This window comes from Buteo buteo, chromosome 9 (assembly GCF_964188355.1).
Source record: "Buteo buteo chromosome 9, bButBut1.hap1.1, whole genome shotgun sequence".
NCBI lineage: Eukaryota > Metazoa > Chordata > Aves > Accipitriformes > Accipitridae > Buteo > Buteo buteo.
In genome coordinates, this window is record NC_134179.1 from 14,086,034 (window position 1) to 14,112,971 (window position 26,938).

The following is a 26,938-nucleotide window of genomic DNA, read 5'->3' on the forward strand; positions in this document are numbered from 1 at the left end:
TAATACCTCAATTATTCAAGCTTCTCTTTTGCACATGGCTGCAAATCCTACAAACTCTCCCAGGTAGCATCAGCCTTCACTTGCCACTGTCAGCAAGTGAAGCCAGGTGAAAAAGGTGACTCAGGGCTCCAGCTGGGTGCAGTTGGCAGTTTGGTGAAGGCAATAGGGCTACAAGGATTTGCACCAGCCAAGGATCTAACCTATACCTGATCCACGTACCTAATGGTTGTCTGATTGCAAAGGGATTTCTGTCACTTAAACAGCAGAACTTCCCCAATTTCACTTTGCTGTTCATTTCTTCACAACAAAGAGTCCTCTGAGCTACATGCTACAAGCCCACAGGCTTATAAAGTAATAGCACATAGTCGCTAGGGAAATGACACTATGTTCATAAGGAAGCAAGATTTAATCTCTATGATCTACAATGTGATTTCTCTAAACAGTGAACAAAAAGTATCTTTTAAAATTTAAATTTCTGCATTTTGATAGCTGTTTGCTATCAAAGCATTTCTGTTTGTAGTTTCATTTTAACAGCTAAGTTACTTCCAGGCATGTAAGTTAATATTAGCATTTGTTGCAAAACACCTCGAAGTTTCTATGTTGGTCTTGTATAAAGGCCCATCTCTAATCACAACTGCCAGTAGAGCAGCTTTCCTGAAGAGCCTAGGAGAATATGGAAACACCTGTAAAATTGGCTTCAAGTACTTTCGTCAACAAGTGATCTCCTACAGACCACCCCTTCTCAGTCAGGATTGCAGGATGAGGCCCAAAGAGTGAACGCAGTTGCTTTTTGTCAGATAGCACACTTTCTGTACAGGCAACACATGAGGCAATAGTCTTCAGACCTAAATCTTGGAAAGCAATACTTGATGTCTTCGTATCAGTGTCCTGCCAATTTCTTCCACTCTCTGGCATCCTGGAGGAGAAGTTACATATCACTTGAAAACCCTGCTTTTTTATCCCACTCTAAGCCTTTTCTTTTTCTATCCCATAGAAATCTACATTCTGTCAGATGAAATCCACCCCTTAGTGACCAAGGATTTGCTACCACCTTTCTGCGGATTTATTGCTCTCCTTCTGAAAAATATTTTTACTTGTTTTTACTTAATCTACTCAGTTCCCCATCTATAAGACAGAGATAACAAGTCCTTTCCCCATCTCTCCATAGCCTTATCTGTTTATATTGCAAACATTTCCATCTCCCTTCTGTAGGTTACAACAACATCTTGCCCAGGGCAGATGAAAGCTATGAGGAAATGTGAGACAGAGGTGGTTATTATTGAGAGGAAGTGTTGATGTCTCACCTGTCAGTGCCATTGCTAGGCAAAACTCTTCCTTCAGCATCTGAAGAACTTCTTTTGCTCCTTCTTCACCCTAGATTAGGAGACAATATGTACTATTATGTGTACACATAGCTCAAGTGTAGATACAGACACGTATACATGTGCCAACAAAGTTTTATGCACAACTGTAACTCCTGAATCCTTGTCATTGCAAATTTTAGATTAGATGGTCTGGATACACATAGCCACCATCACATACGCACCCCTGTGTGCACACATATACGTGCATACACTAAGCCTAAAGAGTGAGTCTAGATATCTAACAACAGAAATTTGAGCTTTTTCTAACTTACTTGATAAACCAAGCCCCAGATGAGAGGTCTTCCAATGAATACAGCTTTGGCACCAAGAGCTAATGCTTTGAGAACATCTGTGCCTTTTCTTACACCACCATCTAGGAACACCTCCACCTTCCCTTCAACAGCCTCAACGATTTCAGGCAAGACATCAATCTAAAAGAGTGAAACCAGAAATACAGCTTGTCTATTTCTGTAACCCTATTTAATTTTTGAATGAACTCTTATGTACAGGATCCAAGCTTTAAAGAAGCAAAATGAGCAATTGCATGCCTAACCATATGCACGAATAACACAGCTTTGTACTGAAAAGCAGTAGTGACTTAGCATGTTAGCAGATATATACAAAGGTCAAATTTATTTGAAGTGCCACATAAGTAGAATGAGAATCAGCAGGGTCACACAAAATGTCCATCTGATCCAATGACATGTATCTGACACAAGCCAGTATCTGATGCTTTGGAAGAATATAAGAAGAAACACCAAGCACAGATGAGGCCTTTCCTTGATATTACCCCCCAAACTTCCAGTGTTCACTAGTTTGGGGAAGAAACCGAATCACTGTCACTTTTTAAATAATTGTCTTCACTTTCTTGTTTAAATTTAGTATTCATTTTTACTAAGGGCCAGCTAGCATCCAGAAGCCCAGAGGCAGGCATTGTACTTATAGACATGGAGTAAGAGAAAGATGTGCCCTGAGAAACTTAGAGCTGGCTGAAAAATTTTAATGAATATATTTTTCTTTTTGAAAATACATCTTGATTGTAGGAATAATTGTAGAAGAAATTTCTTCATTTGAGCAAGGCGGGAAATGCTTTCCTTTAATGTGCGTCTACGTTACTTTCACCAAGCTCTACTTATCCCCTACACCAGTGATAAAGGGTAAGGGGGAAAAGGATTTTGACTGCTCCCAAGTTATAAGTAACCAACCAGGGAGTTAAGTAACATGTCCACACCATGCAAGAGGTCCCAGTGAAGAGATGAGCCTCCTGAATTCAAGCCTCAAGTGTTAATTATAGGACAACTGTTCCTATAACACCTAAGTAGTTCCTATTCATGAAAATCAGGAAAGACAAAATTGGAAGCCAAGTACTAAGGAGACTGGAAACAGTGTGTGGTAGCAAGACAAAAGGCATACAAATTCATGTCTTTCAAATACAGATGTAATTTATTTCCTTTCTAATGGATAAAAAATGACTAGGAGATGAGGGGGGAAAAAACTTGAAAGTGCAGTTTGCTTTTAGATTTGGATGAAAATTTTCTTGAAGTTTGGCACTTGCTGTGATTTTTTCCCCTCCCTTTGGTTTTGCTCTCTTGCCAAACATATATTGGATCTATTTCCATATACAGAGACCACTTTCTACATCCTGACAAACTGTACCAACATTAAAGTGCTATAATAACTAAAGTATGATGCAAACCATAATTAAAACATAGATTTCCTCAACGTGTAGCTAGACACTAGAAATATTAACCAGCTTGGGTTCAGCTCACGTTCTGAAAACCCATGAAATTAAAGCAAATCATTATGTTTCTAATACAGAAACATTTATCGTGATCTGATACAGGTATTTACATTATGAAAACAACATTGTGAAATGTAGTCCTTTGTACAATGAAATTCAGTGAAAACATCAGCTTTAATAGTGCCTTCTCCTCTGCACTGTGGTGTTGCAAAGGAATAACTCATAGCAAGTAGTTTGCAAGTTTAATTTCTGTTCTATTGCAGTTGGCAAAAAATTAATTCATATTTCTTGAGCTTTCTCATTTCTCAAAATGATGTTTTTAGTATCCTCATACATTCTTACTGTTGATTACCTCACACATAGACTTGCCCAAGATTTTCAAATACTCTTAGTGAAATTGTGGAATACATTCTCAAAAGGTGACAAGAAGACAAAGAGGACAGAAGTTAAAGAAGAAAAATTCATTTCAGAAGTATTGGGCACCCACACTCTGAAAATTCAGTTCCCCTTAAGGTGTCTAAAACTGAATAGCTGTACACTCTCTAGCAACATAAAATCATATTTGAAAAAAGAAAAACCTTAGTCTCTTTTTTGAAACTGGAGAAGTCCTGAGATCAGGAGGTCGTTTTCCTACCAGTCCCCAGGAGTATCTGGAGACAGTCAGGCAAGAGCATCTCAGAGGATAATACCTCAACTCAGAGGACAATGCCTCAATTTCATTAACCATTTAGAAAACCATCTGTGCTGGCATTTGGCTCCCCAGTGCAGGGCTTGGCTGGTGATGAACGAGCCAACACAACCAGGCAATCACTGGGTGCATGTGAAAACCTCTGAAAATCAGAAGGTGAAGGAAATTGGCTGGGGAAATCCATAGCTGCCCTTCAGGAGAGAAGCAGAGAGTAGAAGTGCTCCGGGGCAGGTGGGGGGGATGCCAGTGGAACAGCAGAGCCAAGCAGATAAGACTTCATGTGCAAAACACCCTGCAGTGAAAAAAGGCTTACCTGTCCCCTTCTCCCTTCAGAAAATCATCATGCAAAACAGGAGGTTTTTCATCAAGGACACATTAGGAATACTGAAACAGTCACAACTGGGCTTTGATTCTCCTCCCTTTCATTCTCTTTTTACTTGCGCAGCTTTCCCACACCAAATGAAGCAAGATGAGTGATGACTGGAATTTTGAGGGGTTTCCTTCACCCTGAACACATACTTTTTCATTTTCCTTCTTTCTTTTTTGCCAGTTGAGAACTTCTCAAATCCCTTTCACCTTTGGAAAAGGCACAGGGTGGCACGACAAGGAAAAGGAAAAAGGAAAAAAACTATAATTTAACCACTGTGTACCTTTTCCAAAGTTGAAAAAGTTTGAAAGGAGAAAAAGGGAGAGTTTCATTCTGCCTTTAGCTGTTCTGTAACTCTGTAATTTTTCAGAACTCCCTGAAGAGTATTAAAAGGGAAAAACAACTCTAGTACGACCTTCAGTGAACTGCAAATGGCAACGGGGGGGGTTCAAAAAAGGATGAGAAAGGAGAAATAAAAGAGAAGACTGATAAAAATTTCTTAAAAACTTCCCAATTTCTAAACCTTTAACTGAAATAATACACTATCTGAAATTACTCTTCTAGATTTCCATGCAGGGTGCTGCAGACAAGGACAGAGCGCCCAGGTAGCTTGAAGAAACAGCCTCACGTAAACCTTCCCGTGTTTTTTTATTTGATCTGATGAAGGGGAGGCTGTGTCTAACTCGGTGTGATGTGACATATATAGAGAAGTGGAGGGAGATTACTAATCATGGGTTAGGGCATATAACACACATACTTACAGGTTTTTCGTCCAGCTACCACATGTTCAGAGAAGGCAAATAAGCAGCCAAAATGTAGAGAAAACCAGACACTACTGGTACATATTGGCATCAGTACTTACAGTTGCAGGGACCCCATCAAGCTGTCGTGCTCCATGATTTGACACCAGGATACCATTTACCCCAATCTTTACAGCTTCTTTAGCATCATCAGCTAGAAAAAGCAAAAAAGACAACAACAAAAAAAAAAACAACAAAAAAAAACAAACAAACAAGATATGCCCTTCCATAACTGGGAGCTTATTGATACCATGATGAGGGAAACTGTGGCATCACTAAAATGTGGCCAGCTAATGCAAAGCCACCTGAGAGCTTTACCCTTCCAAAGCCCCATCTCAACACAGAAAAAAGTTTTATCTTTAAGCAGTAAGACCAGAAAAGTAATTTGAAATGTCGGAGCAGAACAATTTACCACTTTGGATTAGCAGCTACTTTGGTTGCTAGCCTTTATTTTTTCTACTATGTCCCACAACTTGTCACTGAGAAATTATTTTGTTAAATTATTTTTTCCAAGCCAAAATTATCAGCATGATTACAGTAATAATTCATACTTAATGAAACCACTTCACTGTGCTCAGTGCTTTTGACAGAATGGATCCAGCTTTCCTTTAAGTAGCATCCAACTCAGATCAGAGTTAGACTATACAGGCACAACGAACAGAGCAAGTTCAATCTTCGTGGCTGAATCTGATTTCAGATAGAACTGACGTGACACAAGCCTACCAACTTACTAGTTTAGTGACCAGACGCTCTGGTCCCCACCTATTGAATGTCAAGGTAAACGCACCTTGCAGCACAGCTGTGCAAATCATCTGACAGCTCCAGGTACTTATTAAAGCAGCTGCTTCTGCAAGTGTCTTGCTTGCTGGTTCCCTAACCATGCATGAGGAAGAGAAGGTTTTTTCCCTTTGGCTGTTTTTGCCTCCGATTTGGCAAATCTTCCCTATTTAGCACAGCACAGAAACATGAACATGCATCCAACCATATTCCATATCAGCAAAGCGGATGCTTGCCATTAAAAAGTAATGCACTTTATGCAATTCTATAGAAATTTCCCCAACACAAACACTTTTCCTTCCCTGGTGCCTCTGTGAGAAGGGATGCCTCGCCTCCCCCATGGGAAGTGGCAGACCTACACACCCCTGAGGATTCCTTTCATGATGATGGGCAGTGAGGTCAGCCCTCGAAGCCATTTGATGTCCTCCCAATTGACGCTTGCATCAATCGCCTCAGCTACGTACGCAGCCAGTCCACTATTTTCTCCAAAGTCTTTCCCTGAGGAGAATGCCAGGTTACTGCTTGAAAAGTTTTTTAATCTAAAACAACAAAAGACATAGAAAAATAGTCTGAGAAAGATTCATTGTAGCCATGAATCAGTCCCTAATGCCAGAATTTGATATAACTGTGTTAAACCTTTGCTGTACTGCAAGGCAAGAAAAAAAAAAACCAAACCTATCCCAGCATGTCAGATCACATCCCTTAGCAAGCCAAAACCTTTGGCTGGCAAAGCATTTTATAACATTGGTGCAAGTTTCTCTGGCCCAAGGCAACAGTCCTAGTTCTTTCAAAAGAAATAGGATAAAGTCTAAAATCTAAAGGTTCAGCATCAAATCCACAATCAGGAGGAAGACCCAGCAGTGAAAGCACTAATTTGGGCTCAAGCATCTGTCCTCCCATAGACCTCCCCTGTGACTTTGGGCATGACACTTAGCCACTCCTTTTGCCTCAGTTTCCCACCATAAAATAGGAACACCAGTATCTGCCAGGAGCACTGTGAGGATAAATCCATCAGAGGCTGTGAGACATTCAGACCCTAGAGCAGTACAGGCTGGATGTGAGAAGAGAACATCGATCTTGCTTTACATAACCCAGGACTCACTGAAGTCAAGAGGTGCACCTCTACTTACCAGCAAAAATCCCCTTAGCTTTCACACAGCAAATTTGATTTTGTTTTTGATGTTCGCTTTGTTTTTGTTTTTGTTTTTTTCCCAAATCCAGTGGATTCAGCTACTGGAGGAATAGGGGATCAGGTAGATGGGCAGGGAGAAGGAAAGGAAATTTTGTTAAGCTCCATGATTTAGATGGATCTTCACGAAGCCTTGCAAAGAATTCAGAATTTTCATCTGTCCAACACGACCAACATCCAGCCAGTTCACCTTGTGTCTTTTTTGTATGTTTCCTTGTAAAATGTAGGGGAGGAAAATGAAGTTCCTATGAAAACATTAGCTATTATTTACCGTTTAGCACCAAATCAGTCTCACAGGTTCTAGGAACTGAATGGTAAGTGACAGCCCCTGCACCAAAGAGTTCATAGACTTAGCAGACAAAGCAGAAGGGGAAAGGAGGGCAAATAGAGAAATTCAGGCTGTGCTTGTATTAGAAAGCTGCAGCAGCCCCGAGTGCTCACAAGCATTAAAAAAACATCAGCGACACGAGACTGATTGCTCTGTTCTTCAGAAATTGTGTCTCATTCCACATTGCACTATTTTATACTCATATTCCACATTTTGGGAAATGCACAGGGTTTTTTGCATGGAAACTGGCTAGTTTCACTGCCGATTTCATGCCTGCAACAAGCAGCATTTCACATGGCTTTTCTGTTCAGCTCCAGGCCCAGAAGAAAATGAGAAAGGAGTGGGGTCTCAGCAAGATCCAGCTTTTCAGCTGTTGGTTTGTGGAGGGTGGGGTACCCAGAGAAAAACAGAACCATGGATAAGATTATATAAATAACTGTTGTTTTTCTTGGCCTGTGAAATGCAGATCAACACTTGAATGAATGTTGCCTTACATACGTTTCTGAGCACAATGGCACCTTGTTGTTACTTTGAAACTTTGTTGAAAACCTGAAGCCAAGAAAAAGTTATCACATAACTGAGCAAAGCCCCGCGCTAGGGGAGTTTCACCGCCGACTCTGCAACAAAACACTGTCCAAGTGTCATTCTGAAATCTGAAGTGATTAATTCAAACCTTTAAAGATTACTCCAACTTCATATTCTTTCATATGGTTCACTCAGACAAAACCTTGTTACGGTTCAGTCAGGTGGGATCAAAGTGTTTCAGAAACGCTCTATTGCTTTCCTCAAATATTTTGGGGTTAACTCGCATTCAGAAACTCTTTAACCCCAGGCCTTAAAATAATACTGACCCTAAAAATGCTATTTAAAGAATTTTTAAATTTCTTTTTTTAGGTAAAATGGCAGTGTGTATCAATAACGTTTTGTTAATCACAGATCTATAGCAGGATTACTATACAGGGCATATGCATACAAGTGTACTACATTTTAATGTTAGATGTGTCAGGGATTTTTTGTTTTCTGGTGCTTTTGTCATAAGATTGTACCCTCCTAAAACTGTACTTTAACACAGAAGTCACAGGCAGAGTTAAGGTTGTTCTGTCAACTTTCATCATATCACCTATTCGCTCCAAGTACAAGTGTATGGGGGAGATCCAACACCTCAAGCTCTGGAGGGTTTTGGCCTGTGAGGTAAAGAATCAGATTCATTGCACAGTCCCACAGCTTACCTTCAATTTGAATATTATGAAAAAGAAGACGGACCTCAGGATGTGATATTATATTTCTTGCTATGTACATGTTACGTATGGTATGTACATAGTATAACATAACAGTCTTAAAAGGCATAGGAAGAGCACTTCAGATCCATTGATAATATTCAAAACTAGCTTTCACCCAGAACTCAAATCAAAGTTAATCTGCTTCAAAATATGTTCACCTATCCTTTTTCATTTTTTTCCCCTCTCCGTTTTTGTGTTCATTTGCAGGCTCTGAATAAGAGCAAACACAGTAGTCTTAATATATGCCATGGCAGACCAGGGTCACTACCAAGACCTATTTGCAAGATTCTCATGAGATTTTTAGCTCCATTTTGCAAACCCAAGTCCTGGATATCCCATCCACTAAATACTCTTCCAGCCAGTCCTTGGCTGCTAACACTGTGCCAGCACTTCAGCATATGTTTATGAGGGTGGTCTCTACAGTGTACCGATTTATATTTGCAAAAGACAAGTGAAATCAGTGCCCTTACAACACTGCTGGATAATTCAGTTAAAATTAAATGCTGCACAGACCCTGCAGTAGAGAGGAACTAGAATATAGTGCTGAAGTCAATCATGAGGCCACAAATTCTTCTGAGTTTTAGAAAATGTCCCAAAACACACATGGAGAGAGAAATAGACTCTCATGGAGAATTTAGAAAGACTGATACCCATGTGTTTCTGTATTTGAGTAAAAGAAGAGTTGAAGTTGCTTGGAAAGGGGCTCCGTGGTTGGTAGTAATGTGGCCCCAGACCCAGTGCAGTATCATAGGATAACACAGGTTAGAAGGGATCGTAACGTCGGTCAGAAGGGACCTTTGGTCCACTTAGTCCAGGCCCCCATTCAGAGTACAGCCAACTCTGCAGCTGGATCCAACTTCAAAGTCAGAGCAGGTTGCACAGGGCTGTGTCCAGCTGAGTTTTGAATACATCCAAGAATACATTGACAGATGTACAAAGAAATGCCCCATCTCTCCAACTTCCTCAGTCTGCAGCCTCATGTTGCCCAGCATGCAGCATCTTTTACAGTCTGCAAACAACCAAGAAAGCTTAGTTTTGACCCAAAGCAGACCATAGCCCAAGCACAGCAAGAGACATGTGCTCAGTTCTCTGGTGTTACCAACCAGTGCAGCATGTGGCACCTGGAAGAAATTCCTTGTGCCAGAGACAAATTTCTCCCACAGCATCTCACAGTGACCGTGGCACTGCCACATGCCCATCCCACATCCCACCAGTAGGCATCTACCTGAGGTGAGGAGGAAGCTGGAACTTGTTGCGCACGTCATCGATGCGCCTGCCGAGGAATGGCGTGTCCACTGTCACGAAGATCCCTTTGTAGCCTGCTCTCTCTGCACGCTTCACAAGGGATTTGGTAACCTCCCGGTCCTTGTACACGTAAAGCTGCAGCCAGTGAAGGCCAGCTGGAGCTGCTTCAGCCACTTCTTCAATGGAAGATGTGGCCCAGGAGCTCAGCATCATCCCTGTCCCCATTGCGTGGCAGGCTGGAGAAACACAAAGATATATTCAAGATTATACAAAACACAGAGGCTCCTCTAAACAGGAGCACTTGGCTCACAAGAGTGTGTAGGTGCACATAATTTCACACTTCCTTTCCTCAGTGTTAATGCATTTTCAGCCTTCCAGGGAACGCTACATTAGTAGCAGTTACTAACAGTGGCGGGCTGCTGCAAGCGCTCTCTGGCTTATTCTGTGTGTTTGTAGGAAAAATTCTGGTGACTGCTGTCTGCATGTTGTTTGGGATGATCCCTGCTCCAATACTGGAAATAGAAGATATTATAATCAAACTAAGCCTAACCCATATTAATAATTCTTTATCCTATGGGGACCCTGTTTGTAAGCCCCTAGTGTCTGGCTACCACTTGTCAGAGATTTTGGCACATACATTTAAGGACATACAAAAACATGCACATTTTTAAATTATTTTAAAAATGCATTTAAGGCTTCCAACTTTTTGAACACTGCCACATTGCTGCAGATCAGTGTCTCAGATCTGTCATTCTCAACATTGCTCTTCAGTCCTCCTCACCACTGCCACACATGCTCCCTTGAGCATTCTGATCATGGCATTTTGGCTGCTTTCTCCCACCCTCAAAATGTTCACTAGCATTAAACCTACACTCCTTGAAGTGCTCTTCTAGTAAATGCCTGTTGTCATCCCTACAGGGTATTTCAGGGCATAATAAAACAGAAGGACACAGTCCAGCAGACAACTTGATTTAAAGCCTCAAGGGGGAAGCTCCACTGTTCTTTGCTTCAACGCTTCCGCTGCCTGTCTCATGGCCTGAAGGAGAAGAACCCCACATCCATTGTGCGATCCCACTCATATAGCTTGACACTTCTGCCAATAACATGTAGAATTTCTGACCTCACTGAGAGTGGGAGAAACACATGCCAAGTGGCAGTCCCCAACCAGAACACCCCAAAAGTAAATACAAAGATGAGCAGGTACAACAGACAAGTGATCTCCGAAGTCTCCGCTGAGGCCAAAGGGATGGGTGCTCACACCCAATGTGTTTTGATCTTTCTTCCTTTACCTTCAGAAAGCTGTGGAGTGAAATCACTCCTGAGGTGTGGGCAGCCCTGAGGTTAAATGTCATTGAACAATCCCAGACGGGGTCAAGCAGCCGGAGGCTCTGTGCTGGCTGCCTCACCAGGGCTGATTTCCAACCTGGGCTGCACTACAAACCAGCTAACCTCATACAATTATATTTTTATGAATCTATTACTTATTCTTTTTGGAGTAATCTGTCACTTAATGTAAAATAAAGGAAAACACACTGTAAAACTCAAAAATATTATATAAAGCCTTATTTTTCTTGGTCTACCGCAGTATGCATATTTTTAATGTAAATGGACCTCTGTTTCAAAACGTCATCTCCAGCCCATTGAGGAATTAAAAAGTGGTCTTTATGACAACATTTTATTAAATAAGGATTACAAGTCTCTTAGAGTGGAAACTTATGAACAGCTTATTCAAACAAATTGGTTACACCCTCCCAGGGCCACCAGGCAGCTTTCAATCATTGGAAATATGGTAGCTATGACCCAAAACTCTCTACATTGTAGCCATTTCATTCCCCCCGCCTTAAAATTACTGAAAATAGTTCCCTCTCACAGATTAAGTACGTAGAAATGAGTTTCTTCTAAAGAACCTATGCATACTGAATACCTAAAGTCCTGCTAAAATCAGCTGTGGTGGGTTATTGTAAATCCCGTAATAAGTGATTTGCCCAATCAAGACCATTAAGCAATGCTAAGAAACAAGGGATTCGCGTTCCTGTTGCTCTGTCAAATACAAGTTCATGAATGAGAGGGAGGGTTGCTAACCCAGCAATTGCAAAACCCTCAGATCAGATAAAGGAAAAATGTAAATGTTATGGTTCAATCTGCTTTTAAGTATCATTTGTTTCCATTCTTTCTTTTATTCTCAAGTCTACCTCTACAGCCCTATGGACACAAGAATAGTTGCAAAAGCACAAATTAAAATAGAAACTGCACAGTAAAATATATTTGGTCAATAGAAGATTTAAAACACAAAATACCACCATATCCTTTCAACTTATCTGCATACATAGCAATAGAGAAAATAATGCTTTCATCTTGTTTAAGATTAGATTTAAGCAGTTTGGTTCAATCAAAGTTCAACTATCTCAGACTGGGTTATGGCATTTTCACGAAAGCATATTCACAAAATTCCTCTCGTCTGTCCTGTAAAGTTAATGACTCTTTGGTAAAGCACCAGCTCAGCATGCGTATTTTGGATCTGCACAGTCAAATTCAAAGTTCACACACACAAAATTTTTCAAGTTCCAGTTTGGGTTGATCTGTACTTTATCTTGATCATTTTAAAGCTTATTTTGATAGTTTTCTAGACTTTCCAAAACATATGATACATAGTCCTGAAGTGCTGCCAGGTTTTGGGTTTTTTCTACCTCAAATCAGGTTTTGCTAGATATACTCCCACTCCTTGCACATTTAGCTGCAGTTGAAGAAAACAGAGACAATTCATTTCCTCCAACAACTATATTTTACACTTCAGCTTTAGGGTGCTGCAACTATCTCTATTTATTATTACAAATCAGTACTACTAGATCCATATTCTCACAGGATGCTCTTGCAGCAATATGTGACATTTGCCAGAGTTTAAATACCAGATTTTAGTAAACCAGCCTTTCCTCATGCCATTTCAGATTGCTTTTAGTCTTTTTTTTTTCCACCCCCCCCAGGTCTTCTTTTACTCTCGAGCATTGCCCAAAGCACACGTTTACCTTTGTACACTGTGCAAGCTCCCACTGAGGTCAATGACAGTGCAGAGAGCATGGCAATAGCCACACACAGGAGGCAGGGGAAGTTTTTGACATCAGAACAATAAAGGTTTGAGTTATTTGTACTCTTGTTTCAGGGCCAAATGCAACTAGAATTGGGATATAGTGGAGTGCCTAGGAAAGGGAAGCTTCACAGCCTTTGCTCCACAGCTGCCTTGAGCGGGCACAGGTTTCTCAGCCCCACTGCTGAGAGGCAGCTTGTACTTAGCCCAGGGACGCCACAAGCAAGGACATGCCTTCTCACCAGGGAACATAAACCTCAATAAAATGGGGCTTTCCTCATTCTTGGGGAACTCAGCTGAAGGATTTTACATAGCAACAAATCAAGGCTGACCACGGGACAGAACCCACTCGGCAAGTCCACAGGAGAACAGAAGGATAAGGGTTTTTAGCCCTTTTTTCATTCTGAAACCTCAGAATCTCCTTCCCTCCTCTGATGGGGCATCACTTCATTAAGTGGTTTGGGAAGGGTATGGAGTTTGTCCTGTGAGCAAGCCAGAGGCAACATACTTCAGGGGAGGACACTGGAGAAGAGCCCAGTTTAAGCTTGCGTATTTTGTCAGGGTTACCTTGTATGGGAATGGGAACTTGCTATTTTTCTCTAGCTGTGCAAATTCCCATCATTTCCCTTTTAGGGGCATCTCTGAAGCATGGCAGCCAAACTGCCCCACTGTGATCACTTTTCCCTGAATCCACTGTCCCCAGGTTAGGGGCCAGAGGACATTACTTGGGATCAACACGATGTCCTTTTGGCACAGTGGTATTTCTTGAGAGAAGTACCTATGTTCTTGGAGCTGCATATCCTAAGAAACAGAGTTGTTTAAAGTACTTAACATTACTCTCTTGACAAAACACACTTGGCTGAGAAATCCCCTGCCCAGCCTTACCTCACTTACCCCTTACAAAACGCTGTATGCGAGTTGTGCCTACGATCATTTTGTTGACACAATGCATTTTGTCAGCTGCACAGGAAGGCTGGAGGCAGCAGGGAAAAATAATGTGGCCAAAATAGATCTGGCTGGTCTAGGGGGGCTGTCATGCCAGATTGCCTGCGTACACTTGCACCAGAAAGTCCCCTGGCCATGCTGGTCTCTGGAGGGAGTCAGGGCCAGGTCAGTCCAAGCCATGTTGTCCCACGTGAATATCGTCCTCTCAATGACTCTGGAGTAGCCATACCTCAAAGTTAACATTTTTGGGAGAGACACCACATAGGAAACAGGTGAAAGATGGGTACAAAGTCCTGCTATTTTCACTGTGGCTGAGCACAAAGAGTGAGAGAGCACTAAATCTCTTCTTTACAGTCACGGGCACATCAGAGGAGCACAAGGAACCTAAGTTCAGATGCTCAGCAGCATCAAAGCAAACAAAAACGATGGTAGAAGTTTGTTAAGAGCTGAAGGAACAAAGGTGTTGTTCCCTCTCCAGTGGAAATGATAGAGCTGCCTGTAATTCAACTACAACAAGGGAGGGGGGGGGGAGCTTTTCAGTCAGTATTCCTATTCTCTGTCTGGCAAAGCAAATGGTGCAGTCACATCGCAGGTGATGGTGAAACCCTTCTTGCTTCAGCAGTAACTCAAAGTTGTTTGAGAGCAATTGCAGAGGGTAAATATAAAATCACCAGATCTGAGCAACTAGCACTCAAAGTTTTCGAAAGATCTGGCCAAGAACAGAGAGTCAGACTGTTCAGCCTGATTTTCAGCAAGTCAGAGAGTCAGGTATCGCAATACCCTTTCTGGGCTAAAACACAAGAATATAAGGTAATCGGTCAGTAAGAGAGCATTATGTAATTAGCAGCAATATAAACAGAATAGAAATCTCAGTAAAATAATGGTACATACCTGTTTAAAACAATGATACATATCTGTTTATTATTAATTAAGGTTTCAAAAAAATTGCTATTTCTTGCTCAGCAGCTGGATGGTGCACAAGGTTTTGTTTTGGTGTACTTGAAGGTGGGACCTATTTGCAGGAGCATGAGTACTACTGCACTTGTAGGGAGTGCTAACTGAAGACAACAGGGGAACTTATTGCTTTGCAAGCACAGCGTGAAGTCAGGATGGCAAATCAATGTCTTTGCATGGAGGAATAGTGACTCTTCTGATGGACAAGCAAGAAAACAAATCATGTAGAATCAGAAGAGTTCTGTTGAAAAGTGTTTAGAGAACAGTCCTTTGCTCTTTAATGGTGGCTAAGATTATTCATCAAATTTGGCAAATATTTTTAGTAGAAGAGGTTGAAATTGGAGTGGGAAGGGTAACAAAAATTCACTTCAGTCAAAGTGTCATGTATTGATATTTTCATAATGGAAATGTTTTCTTCTGAGCTAACACTTTTGTTTCAAAACAGAACAATGGCTAAAAGCATTAGCTACTAGGAAAATGAAATAAAACATCGTGGTTTTGATTAAACATTTCATTTAATCCAAAACAATTTTCCTCCCAGTTTTTCAGTTTCTACTGAACAGAAAATCCATTATTTGGAAAATTGCCACATACACTGATGAACTACAACTAAAATGCTAGGGAATATACTTGAAGACGGACCTGGAAAAACTGGGACAACTGCCAAGGTCTGTGTAATACTTTCAAGGACAAGAGAGCTTTCTCTATAAGGAAGGACTCCAGGTCCATTCAGACATGTCAAAGAAAACTGAGGAGCAAACTTATTACAGCCTATATGGACAACTTTTTTTCTTTTTTCTTTTTTTTTTTTTAAAGTCTAGCTAACAGAACAATAAGTAAATCCAACATCTGGATTTGAAGCTGTACAAGTTTTGACCATTATTACAGTTTATTCTGCTCAGAGTGGAGTTAGTTAACCCTTGAAATAACTTACATTGTGTCGGATGGCCTGTCACCAGCAACTTTTAAAATTGCAATTGAACGTTTTTTTTTCCCAAAAAGATCCTTTAATAATGAAGCAGAATTGTCAGCGACGGTGTCTTTAAGGCAAGCTGCCAGACTTTGCCCTGCTTTGGGAAACATGCACGCTCCTCTCCACCAGCTTGGTCACTGCGGGAGAGCATCCCTCGAGGAGCAGCAGCAGCAGCAAGGGGCAGCAGCTCCCACAACCCTGACAAGCCCGAAAGCAAGGGGTTGTGAGGGCAGGGAATTTTACTTAACAAGTGACACCATGACATGCCCTTGTCCCTAGAGAGGGTGTTTATGCTGCAACGTGCGGGTCTGCTAGAAAAGCAGAGCAGTTCAAAGCAAAATGCTGTTACTGAAGGAAATTCCTTGGCAGGATCAGGCATCATTCTCAAAATACAAAAAGGTAGGGGAAGGAGTTGTTACTGCTACCTGCATCGCCCTGCTCTGCAGGTAAGGATGGTGTGAACCCAGGATTATCTCTTGGGGTTTAACCCCAGACAGGCAGCTGTGTGGCTTGTGGCACGAGAGGAAATGGCCTCAAGTTGCGGCAAGGGAGGTTTAGGTTGGATATTAGGAGAAATTTCTTTACTGAGAGGGTTGTCAGGTGTTGGAACAGGCTGCCCAGGGAAGTGGTTGAGTGACATTCCCTGGAGATATTAAAAAACGCGTAGACAAGGCACTTCAGAACATGGTTTATTGGGCATAGTGGACTCGACCCTGAAGATCTTTTCCAACCTAAATGTTTCTATGACCTGCTGAGCGGTGCCTGGGCACACACACACGTGCACACTGAGTGCTGCTTTGGGCAGCTGCCATCTCCCCCGACACGAGCCAGGGCGCACACCACCTACTTCCCTGGCCAAGAAGGGGCAAGATTCAGACCACGTCATGCTTTTTAAAGATCATCGCAACAGCAGAGGCACCACCACATACGTTGCTTCCTACACACCTGAGCCAAAAGTCAAGCTTACGAAGCACACCAGGTTTGCAAAAGCCACAAGACTATGGATCAGACTTTCTTGCCTTGCATAAATTGGTGCAGCTGAAGCAAAAGCTGATTTAAAGCAACCAACAATCTGCTTACTTATATTTCAGAGGTGTCGCAGAATTTAAGAGAAGTTGGATGTGGCAAACCCCCAATCCCAAATGTCCCAAGTTTAAGGGAACCTTTAAGCCAAATGTGTACTTTATAGCTAATCCCTGTCATCTTATAAGGTCAAATGAAAAGCTTGGCACCAAATGCCCCACTCCAATTCTAACAGAGCACAAAACCGAAGCTGTATTTTTTTACAAGAAGTGCTAATGCAACACAGAGGGTGCGATTTTAATTATGCTCTCCTTTGAAAGTGATGAAAAATTTACCAACTCCAATAGATATGTTTACCTGAACGCACATTCAAACTGTTTCGAGTACACCAAACTCTCCTAGCTTGAAAACCCAAGAACATTAAATACAATAATCATATGCCATAAGTTTGAAAATGTAAGTGCACAGAAGTCAGGAAACTCCAAAATTAAGTTATCTACCACAGTCATAACTCAGCCCTGGTAGTCAGCCTTATTGTAACACTCGACTTTACAGGCCATTATAAATTTATGCCTTAAACCGTGGCCAGGCTATAGCACTGGTGGGAATTTTTGCTAAGGAACATCCTGAATTTTCTGTGTTTCAAATCTTGCTCTTAACATTGCATTAATATGTTTGCACTGAACAGTATAATGCTCCAGAGTTTCCTCCCAGCATAACCTGGGTCAGAAATAATCTGCAAGAGTTACCAAAGGACAGGACAGTACCAAGGCATCCCACCGGACACTGCATTGCAAACCAATTCAAGGTATTCGAGCTCCATCGTGTGGAACGTGCCAGCACATACAATAGGCATAAAATCTTTGGCTTCCTAATAAATTTCTTGGGAAGGGGGAAAAATGTATCCCCAAACATACTATATGTAAAATTGGAGAAACCCGCTTTTTTAGAAATTGCCGCTGGAGTTGCGCTGCAGCCCATCACAGTACTCATCGCAGCAACGTGGTTTTTAATGACACTCGACGCTGCAGGGCAGATAATTAGACTCACTTCACACTAGCGTTTGCTGCATTGGTCATGGAAATGCTGTTATATGAATAGCTCAACCACGCACAGGATTTTTTTTTTTTTTTAATATTGCCTATTTAAGTTTTCTATCCTTTTTCATTCGGTGCTGGATCATCAACATGCATAGCCCGATGCTGTTTGTATGCAACAGGCACAGCGTGACCTCTTTCTTAGATTTTGTGTCATTCTGCAGCTTGGGTTAAAGGAGTAGGGAACAGTTTCATATCTGAATTCTGGTTAACGTCTCATTTCTCATAGCCTTTTAAGGCTTCAGCCTCCATGCTGGCAACATCTTTGTGCAGCATCTAGCCCAGAGGGGCCCTTATCTCACTGGCTCCCTGGGATGCTCTCAAAGAGCTCTTTTCAAAGCAAGTATTTTTCCCAAACAAGCAAAGGCTTCTGAATTTCTAGAAGCATGAAGAATGTTGCCGTGACAATATATATAGTTATATTTATAGAACGTATAGAAAGATATGTATACAGATGTCATTTTCAATTTTGTATTTGTTACAAATTATTCCCCTCTTACATACTCCATTTCTCATCCCTGTTTCATAGCGAGGGAGAACCTGCACACAAAAGAGGCAAAGGAAAACAGTAAAAAAACAAAACTAAAAATAAACCAGATTGATCAGCAGCTCAAGCCCATCCCGGCCACAGCATCAGGAACAAGAAACCAAGCCAGGCTTCACAACCGGAAGGCACAGTATTACTGATGAACAACCTCTGCCTCACTGTGGAGGGCACATTGCATGGTTTACCTTTAGCAGTAGCTGTCTCTCCATCAGCGTGAGCCATGCGCTGCATAGCGGTCGCTCCAACGCAGACTGGCATGCTGATTTTCTGCCCCAAGACTGAGGTTGACAGGTCCATTACTGACACGTCTCTGAGCACCCGGGGGTACAGCTTCCATCTACACAGAGACAAATAAAGAGAATAAAAAGCCTGCATCATTGGGGTTATTTACAGTTCTTAACGGCCAAGAGCAGATTTTTCTCCCATCAGGAGAAACATGGAGAAAGCTGTTTTGGGGCTGGAGCAGAACCTCATTGTGTGACCCAGAGCTGCAGCAGGACCTAAAAAATGCACAAAGCCAGGAGGGAGCGGGCAAGGAGGCACCGAAGTCCATGGAGGGTGAAAGAGGCAAAGAGCCTTTGAACATTATTGGCTGGTATCATCTGAAAGAAAAGACAGGAGCTGCAAAATATTAAGATTCACAGTGAGTCTCAGCCTCCCCGAAATCCTTGGGGCAGAACTGGAGAGGTCATTAGCTCCCCCTCAGTTATTCCTTGTATGGACTAGGGAACCAAGAGACATGGGATTTTTTGGATAAAACTAGCCTGGCCAGCATGCTTAGCCCTCCTTGTCCCTGTGCTACAGGTCTCTGCAGTGAGACTACACAGAAATGAGCTGCCATGTGGGAAGCGGGCAGGCAGGATGGCTGTCCTGGCTTTCCTCAGCTCAGGTAGGGTGTGGAAATCCACTGCACCACATCTCTGCTCGCACAGAGACCAAGTCACTTTGCTCAGAGAGGTCCTGTCCCCAGCAGTCACCAGCTGCTGTGCAACACGTAGCCCGTGAGACTACAGCTGCAACCCCAGGGACAGCCTGTCGTACTGCAGGGACTCCAGACTTCCAGGAAAAGACCAAACATGGCCACTGTAATTTGGTGCAGGAAAAGACCGAGTAGCACAACTGTTTTCCCAATAGGGCAAATTATGGTCTAGTCCTTGAATGATGTGGCCCAGCATCTGCTCAACCGTTCCCGACCTTGCTTTGCCTTCAACATGTCCGCCAGAAACCACATCAGCCCAGAGCTGGGCTTTATTCTCCACTGGGCTCTTCAGCTCGGGTACAAATGGAACCTGACTCCAAAACAGAGCAAACTAAACCACGCTTAATCTGAAATTACAATTTATTGCAGTCAGGCTGGGCACCACATGCTTGCACACACAGAGATGTATCTTTTTCTCCCCCCACAACAGCAGCACGACAGTATCGCGATCCCTCATGGTGGGGTCAACTAGACGACACAGCAGTATCCAAACTGATCTTAATAGGGTCGCATTCCTGGGGCTAACTTGTGAAATTGGACTTTTTCTGCCCACGCAGGCGATGCTGCAGCGCAGCCACTCTGACTACAAGCCACAAGAGGGGGTGCAACAGCAGGGGCTGTGCACTGAGCCAGGCCAAACCCTTTCTGCAAGCCGTAGGTAGTAGGATACACATTACTTCTCACTAAGGCATCCCCTCCCTCTGAAAGGACTCTGATGGCTATTGAATTTTAGTTACAGAAAATAATTAAAAGCTTAAGCTCTACTACTGCTGAACCTGACTACCTGCTCAGCACCAGAATGCCCGAGTGATAATATTATTACTGGCACGGAGATAGCAACCAGAGCCACTGTTACCCTCAGACTATGCTCTGACAGCGAGTAGTGGTCAGTTTAAGCTTGCATATTAAGCTGACAAGTTATCAGAAAAGACACAATCTCTTTGTTTTATAGAAAGATGAAGAGACATTTCCATAAGAAGCCTGGGACAGAGCCAGGACAAGACCTAAATTTCTGAAGCCCTAGAGCACGGGGCCATGCCAGCTCTCCAGGAAGCGCTCCCCAGGGAGGAGCACGATTTGGAAGGAGACATGTAGTTGTGGGAGTCAGCTGTATTATTCAACGCCAAGACACATACTGCAAGTATGTCTCCTCAGACTTGTTTTCATGCTATTGTATTGGTTTGTTATTTTTCAGGGGAGGATGGGTTGAGGGTGGGACAAAGAAAACATGACTTTTTCTCTCCCTTTCTTCCTAATCAGCCTTCAGAAGGCTTTGTCCCAGCTCCGAGACATCTTTTCCCAGCAAATATAGAGAAAACAAAAATCTTTTAATAACCTTGCTCATTTTTATGGTCAAACTCAAAAGCATAAGTATGTGAAGTATCTCGCTCTTCCCCAGCCTCCTAGTTTCTCTGCTGTCCCAGACTTGTCAGATTTTTACCTCATGCAAACCACTGCCATCTCAAAGCACACACATAAGCATCAGTCTTGAAGCACCAACACTTCTATAGTGTTTTTAGCTGGGAAAAGAAATAGAAAGAGCAAAAATCCTCCCAAGTGCGTATGCAAGAAAAAGGATGCTGCTTCAAGCAGCAATAAACAGTATCCTTCCAACTCACCTTTACATACCATCAGATTACTCCGTCCATAAGCTTTTTGGGGTCCTAAGGCTCATTAGCCCCCGACTTTAAACATAAATGTCTATTCCAACATCTTCTGTGGCTTCACTTCCCCTTGCACCTTATCAGGACACATCCTCTAGACCAACATCAAGTCAATACTCATAACTGAGTATTTACTAGGTCCCATGAAAGACACCAAAAGGGATCACTACCTCAAGTATTATACTTCTTAGACAAAACCTGATCTTGCTGTGGAAACATGGGTGTTTTCAGCCATGAGTGTGCCAGACACTTGAAGTGAGACATTTTCTGGACAAGCCATAGGGAAATGCCCTTAACAACGGCAAGAAAACCCCAGAGCAGTACTTCCCAGTATGCAGCGTATGCGTTCATTAGGCTGCCACACGCCACCTGCTTCCTCCTAGTCTTTGAGTGAAAACATTTCCTGGATATTTTGTAAAAAACTTGAATTTTTTTATTCACCATCTCCTCATCACCCACATTTTTTTCCAGCCAAGTCCACATTTGTGTGCTGCAACCAGCAACTGCAAGCAAGTACATGTTTCTTCCTAGCTGGAAGTTGGGAGATGCCACAGTGGGGAAGGCAGCAAGCACTCCTGATTTAGGTCACTTCAGCTAAATGCCGTTTTGAAAGAAGGATGAAAGGGAAGTAGGGGGGATCAGTGGTTTGGTTTGGTTGGTTGGTTGTTTTTGTTTTCCCTTCATGCTCAAAAACTTCAGAATGTAAATTATCTTGCAGTTGGGTAAGAGGGAAGCACTCACCGCTTTCCCCACTCATTTTCAGCTGTGAAAATGCTGAAATTTTCAAACTGCAACACACTTTCAAGTGGCTCTCCTCTTTTCCTTTCTGAGCCTACACTGAATAATCGCTCTGTGCTGCATCACAGGCAACACGCTTGGGAAAGGATGCACCGCTCGGGCAAAGTCTCCATTCCAACTTCAACCCAATTTGCTGCCTTAATCTCCCCTACAGCTCCACATCCCATTGTGAGGGGCAGGTGCTAGTGCTGTGCAAGGCAAAGCAACAGCTACTTTTGCTTGAGGAAAATCAATTTTCTCTCCCAGGGTGTCTTGCTGTCTATACAGTGACTCTTTTCACAGCACTCTGCAAATCCAAGGTGAAAGACATCGCAGAAATGTAACCAACTTATTATTACAGGCATTCCTTTCATTTTCTCCCCCCCTACAACTTCACATGCTTGTCTGACACCATCACATTCTCAGCTTTGCTTTTTTAACCAGTATTTAAATTATTTATGTGCCCGGTCATTTTAACGTCCTTAATACCTAGCTACAAGATGACGATAGGTTTGCAGAGAATAGGCATTGATGCTGTCACTGATAAGCAAATGACTGCTGTTCCTCGTACATAACAACAAAACGCATCTCCTCCAAAGGCCGCTGGGGAGTCAGTGGCGGAACGTGTCACGACAGATTAGCAGAAACGTGTTCCTACACATGCAGATGTCCCCCTTCATTACAATGCCAAAAGGGGAGATTTCAGATTGATTTCTTGAACACCATCAAGCTAAAGGCGTCCCGAGCTTGTCATAAAATCTATTCTCCATTCAGGCCCCTTGGTTCCTTAACAGCTTGAGAGTGAATTTAACCGCCAGACAGCACGGAGCTGGAAGGACACACGGTGTTTTGGGACACAGGGCAAATGCAAGGTGAATACGGTCAGATGCCGCAGGGAGTAATGTATGCTCTGACATCCCAAATCATCTTTTCCAGCCTTAATGCCTCACTTATACCAGAGCCATGTCCACATCATTTGAAAACTATGAATAAAAATAATTATCTGGTCTTAGCAGGAACACACTGATGTTGATATGCGAGCTCTGGTTCTTCCCTCAGTCCCAGAAGAACTGGAAGCTAGAGGAGAGTTATTGTACCTGGTGTTAACCTTATCTTAAACACTGGCTTTTTGGAAGCATTTTGTACTCTGGTATCTGATTACAGGCCCAAAGTACTTTAAGCTCCTGTGCTGTCGAAAGGCCAGGACATTCATTTTATAATCTAATGAGTATGGATTGCGCTGCTCCAAAAATTTCATGGGCTGTTCCAAAGGTATTGCAGCATTTATCGACACAACCATTCATTTGCTAGATTAGTCCTTAATAATAATCTATTTATTTCTCCATAAATACAACTACTCAGTTGCCAAAAAATAGAGAGCTCACAGACAAACCCAACACTGATTTTCCTCCAAATACAATCCGTGCCGGCAGTCTTGCTCACCTGAATAATCTTGCACCACAAAAGTATGGGCTAACAATTCATGCTTCAGGTTCAGTTTTGTGCTTTCTTCTCTTCCATTTAAACATAAACATTTATACATACATCTATAAATACTTAAATAAACTGTAAACATTTTTAATCAGGCTGAACCCTGCAACTAAGCTTCTGACAGTGGATATCAACAGGAGTTCTCTGGCTGTGGGAAATGAAGCTGAACATAATCATTTCTTTCACAAAGTCATGCGACTGTGTGGCACGGGGGGGGGGTGTAAAGTCCATCTTACTTCATATTTAGCCACAGGAACAGGGAGAAAACCAGTAATATGCTCAGAAACACACAAGGACTGTATGAGAGTCAGAGTAAGAAGCAGTCCTGCATCCTTAATGGTTAGGCCACGCTTCTTCCGGCAGCATCAAAGAAAAAATGAAAGATTTTAAAAGTTGCTGGTGTCAAATAGGTCTTATAAACCCAAATACTGTGAAATCTTTATACCAGGTTTCTTTCTACCTTTTCTGGGTGTGTTGCCAGGAAGCCATTGTAAACACAGTCTTATAAACTCTTAACCCTAGCATTCCCTGTGCTAAGAAAACCCACCACAGCATGTGTGGTGCCCCACAGCAGCTACAGGTGGGGACTGCTGTAGCTATCAAGATGGAGCCCCTGGAGCCCTGTGCCCAACGGGCTTCCACAAAGCTTCAACAGCCCATTGAAGAGGCTCACCTTTGCAGAGAGGAAGGTCCCTCCGGCTGCAGGCAGCAGAGGCACACTGCTTACCAGAAATATTCCAGTTTGCAAATTAGAGAGGTACAGGAAGGCACTAGGAAAGTTGAAAATGATTTAGCTTACGTTTTTCAGTGCTATCTAAGGGCTGATTTAACTCTGACTGCCCTTACTATCATCTCCCTGCGGACAGACAAAAGGGCACGTTTGCCCATGAAGCTGTAAATCACTATATATCCCTGCTCCAGCCCTGCATCCTTTCCATATCATACATGGAAAGCTGATAAGCGCCAGCAGATGACTTCAGGTGCAATGCCCACCCTTGCAGGAAGGGCTGTGCTGGCGCTGCAGCGACCAGAAAGGAGAGGACCACGCGTGTGACCAGAGGAGCTGGCTTTCAGGCTTTGACCCCAGCTCTCCCACTGATCTGCTGGGTGACCGTCAGCACTTCACCACACTTCTCCGTGCTTTGGTGGACACTCTGAAAGAGACGTAGATGCAGAGCGATGGAGAAGTAACAAGCAACTTCAACATTTCTGCCCCATGACCCCTCTCTTTGGCTGTCAACAAGTTCTGTTGTTTGACGATTTAATAGAGTAACCCCATTGTCAAGTCCTTTAGATTTTATTAACTGCCTTTTTGGATGACATTTAAGTGGCCTAAAGCTACTGCAGAAATTAGATCTTGTTTTCTTTAAGAGAAATATACAGAGGGAGGGGGAGCAAAGACAGAAACACAGCTTCCAGCCCCTTCATACCTTCACTGCTGAGGAGCAGAAACCCATCATCAAGGGCCTTTTAGCCACACCAGGACCTGGGAAATTTCATTTACTTCCTTTTAAGGTCTCAGGCTGCTCAACGCACTACTATTTACTATCTCCTTCAGTTCCAGGCTGCCTGCAAGCTCTGCAGTTTTGAACGCCTAAAACTGCAGGCTCTTCTTGAGAATGTGATAGAAGATGCCAAAAAAGAGGAGGTGAGCCTGAACCCCACAGGTGACCGGCCCAATGCAAAGAGGTCTTCTTATCAGAGGAGTCTGCCCCTGTGGTAGGAAACAGCTTCAGAGCAGAGCTGCTCTTATCTCACTGCTAACATCTAGCTAATACCAAACCAGCAAGTGGACATACCCAGCTTTTTGCCAGCCTGTGTCTGGGCACTTTAGATCCAATTTTTGCTTAATCATGATTAGCTCTAGCAGTTAGTACTGAAAAGTTCACTACTACTACAGTTTATTGCCTCTGAGCACTTCCTTTGAGTGTCCTTTCCTTAACATCTCATTTTGTTTTTATGAGGGCAAATAACATCCTAGCATCTGGAAGCATTAAAAAAAATAAATAGAATAAAAAATAGGTGAGCGCTACTACATTCCGTCCTGCTCCTATTTACTCCTCAGAGCCAGAGCAGTCCTTTGGCTTGTGTTTGAGCAGCCCCAAGCACAAGGGGATTTCCAGTCTGTGATGGGGGCTTCTGCACAGAACTAAGAGGTCTGGAATAAGTGGTCACAGTGAAGCTTAGTTTTCTTCTTCTCCTGCCATTACAAAGCTTTTCTATACACATCCCTAAAATTAAGGTTCGGAGTTGATTTCTGTGATCTGACCTTTGAGATCCTGCTAAATGAATTACCAACGAGTTTCCTACAGTCTTAAAGTTGCGTGGGATTTCCAGATGACTTGTTCATAGCTTATGGAAAGGCAATTGGAGCAGTAAGTAGGATTGCTGCTCTACAGCAGAAGAGCAAAGTGGGGAGGGAGAAAGACTAAAAATAAATCCCCAAAATCTTGTTTTGGTTTGTTAGAGTCAAAGGGATTTAAGACAAAGCCTTTAGAGATAGCAGACAAGTGCAGGGAGTTAAACACCTGCACCAACACAGCACCCAAAGGAAAGGGAAGCCAACAGCTCTCTAAGCAGTTTGACTGGGCTCAGCCAGGCTGAGACGATCAGCTTCCAGCTGCCTTCTTTCCTCTGCAGTGCTTGGGCTGATGGTCTGGGGACAGAGCAGCAGCAGAGATTCAGGAAATGGGGAATCAGCTGACTTCACATGAGTTCTGACACTTTTCTGCCAAATCTGACAGCAAATGCCAACTTACTTTGTGCTGACCTCGTACTTCTGAGAGAAAGGGTGACCTGAGTCCGGGTTTTGACAACAGTTCAGGCAGCCAGTTTAAGACAAAACTGGTTTATGATCATTCCCATCATTTACAATATTTCCCGGTGAAGTGCTGACTTTCTGCTGGAGACCCCTCGAGCATGGCTTGGCCACCCAGTACTGAGCCCTGGCTTCCACTGCTCGCTCCAGAGCTAGGATACGCAACTCCTTTCTGCTAGGCTATGCAGCAATGATCTAGCAATGCTGCACGTGCACTTACCAGGGAAGGCTGCGTAACTGATTCAATTTAGGAAGAACAAGCAAAAGGCAAAACTGACTCAGGACCTAAAAGGCACAACCCCACCACAAGAATCCCTTGCCAGCATTTAAGCCTAAGATGTAAAAATTACAGTTTCATCAGCTGATTAAATATTGAAGCTGAAGGACTCTTTAGAGAATTTATGTTAACAAAAGAAACAAAATGCAGGTAAAGCTAAAAAGATGCTAATGGATTTTAGGGGCAGCTTTCTGACAGAAAATGTTAGGTGGTGGAGTGAAAGGGGAGTGGCAGTTGTTTTGAAAATGAATTATTTGAGAGTCTTTGCTAAAAAAGGAAGTTGCAGAAAAATTGAATTTTGTTCACACAGAAAAATCTAATATTGCACCACATTTACTAACAAAGAAGAATTTACACCCCCTACCTCCCACCTCAGCCTTACATCATCTTCCTACCTTGAAAATGCTGCTACATTATCTGCTAGCGTTTCCTGGTCATCTGCTCCAGATCGGTAATAATCGTACACTGATTTGGGGAGAAATTTTTTAGCATACTCTTCAAAATCAGCAATGCAAACTGGTTTTCCAGACAT

At 42.7% G+C, this 26,938-nt stretch overlaps 1 protein-coding gene across 1 annotated transcript; it reads right to left on the reverse strand.

Annotated features, from left to right (window-relative positions):
• Positions 1–845: 845 nt before the first annotated feature.
• On the reverse strand, positions 846–26,938 carry HAO1 (hydroxyacid oxidase 1). The gene is made up of 8 exons (XM_075036776.1): positions 26,802–26,938; positions 18,586–18,737; positions 9,760–10,015; positions 6,101–6,276; positions 5,023–5,114; positions 1,637–1,795; positions 1,305–1,374; positions 846–916 (listed from the first exon to the last, which is right to left on the reverse strand). Exons 1-8 carry the CDS (start codon positions 26,936–26,938, stop codon positions 846–848), a joined length of 1,113 nt encoding a protein of 370 aa, XP_074892877.1.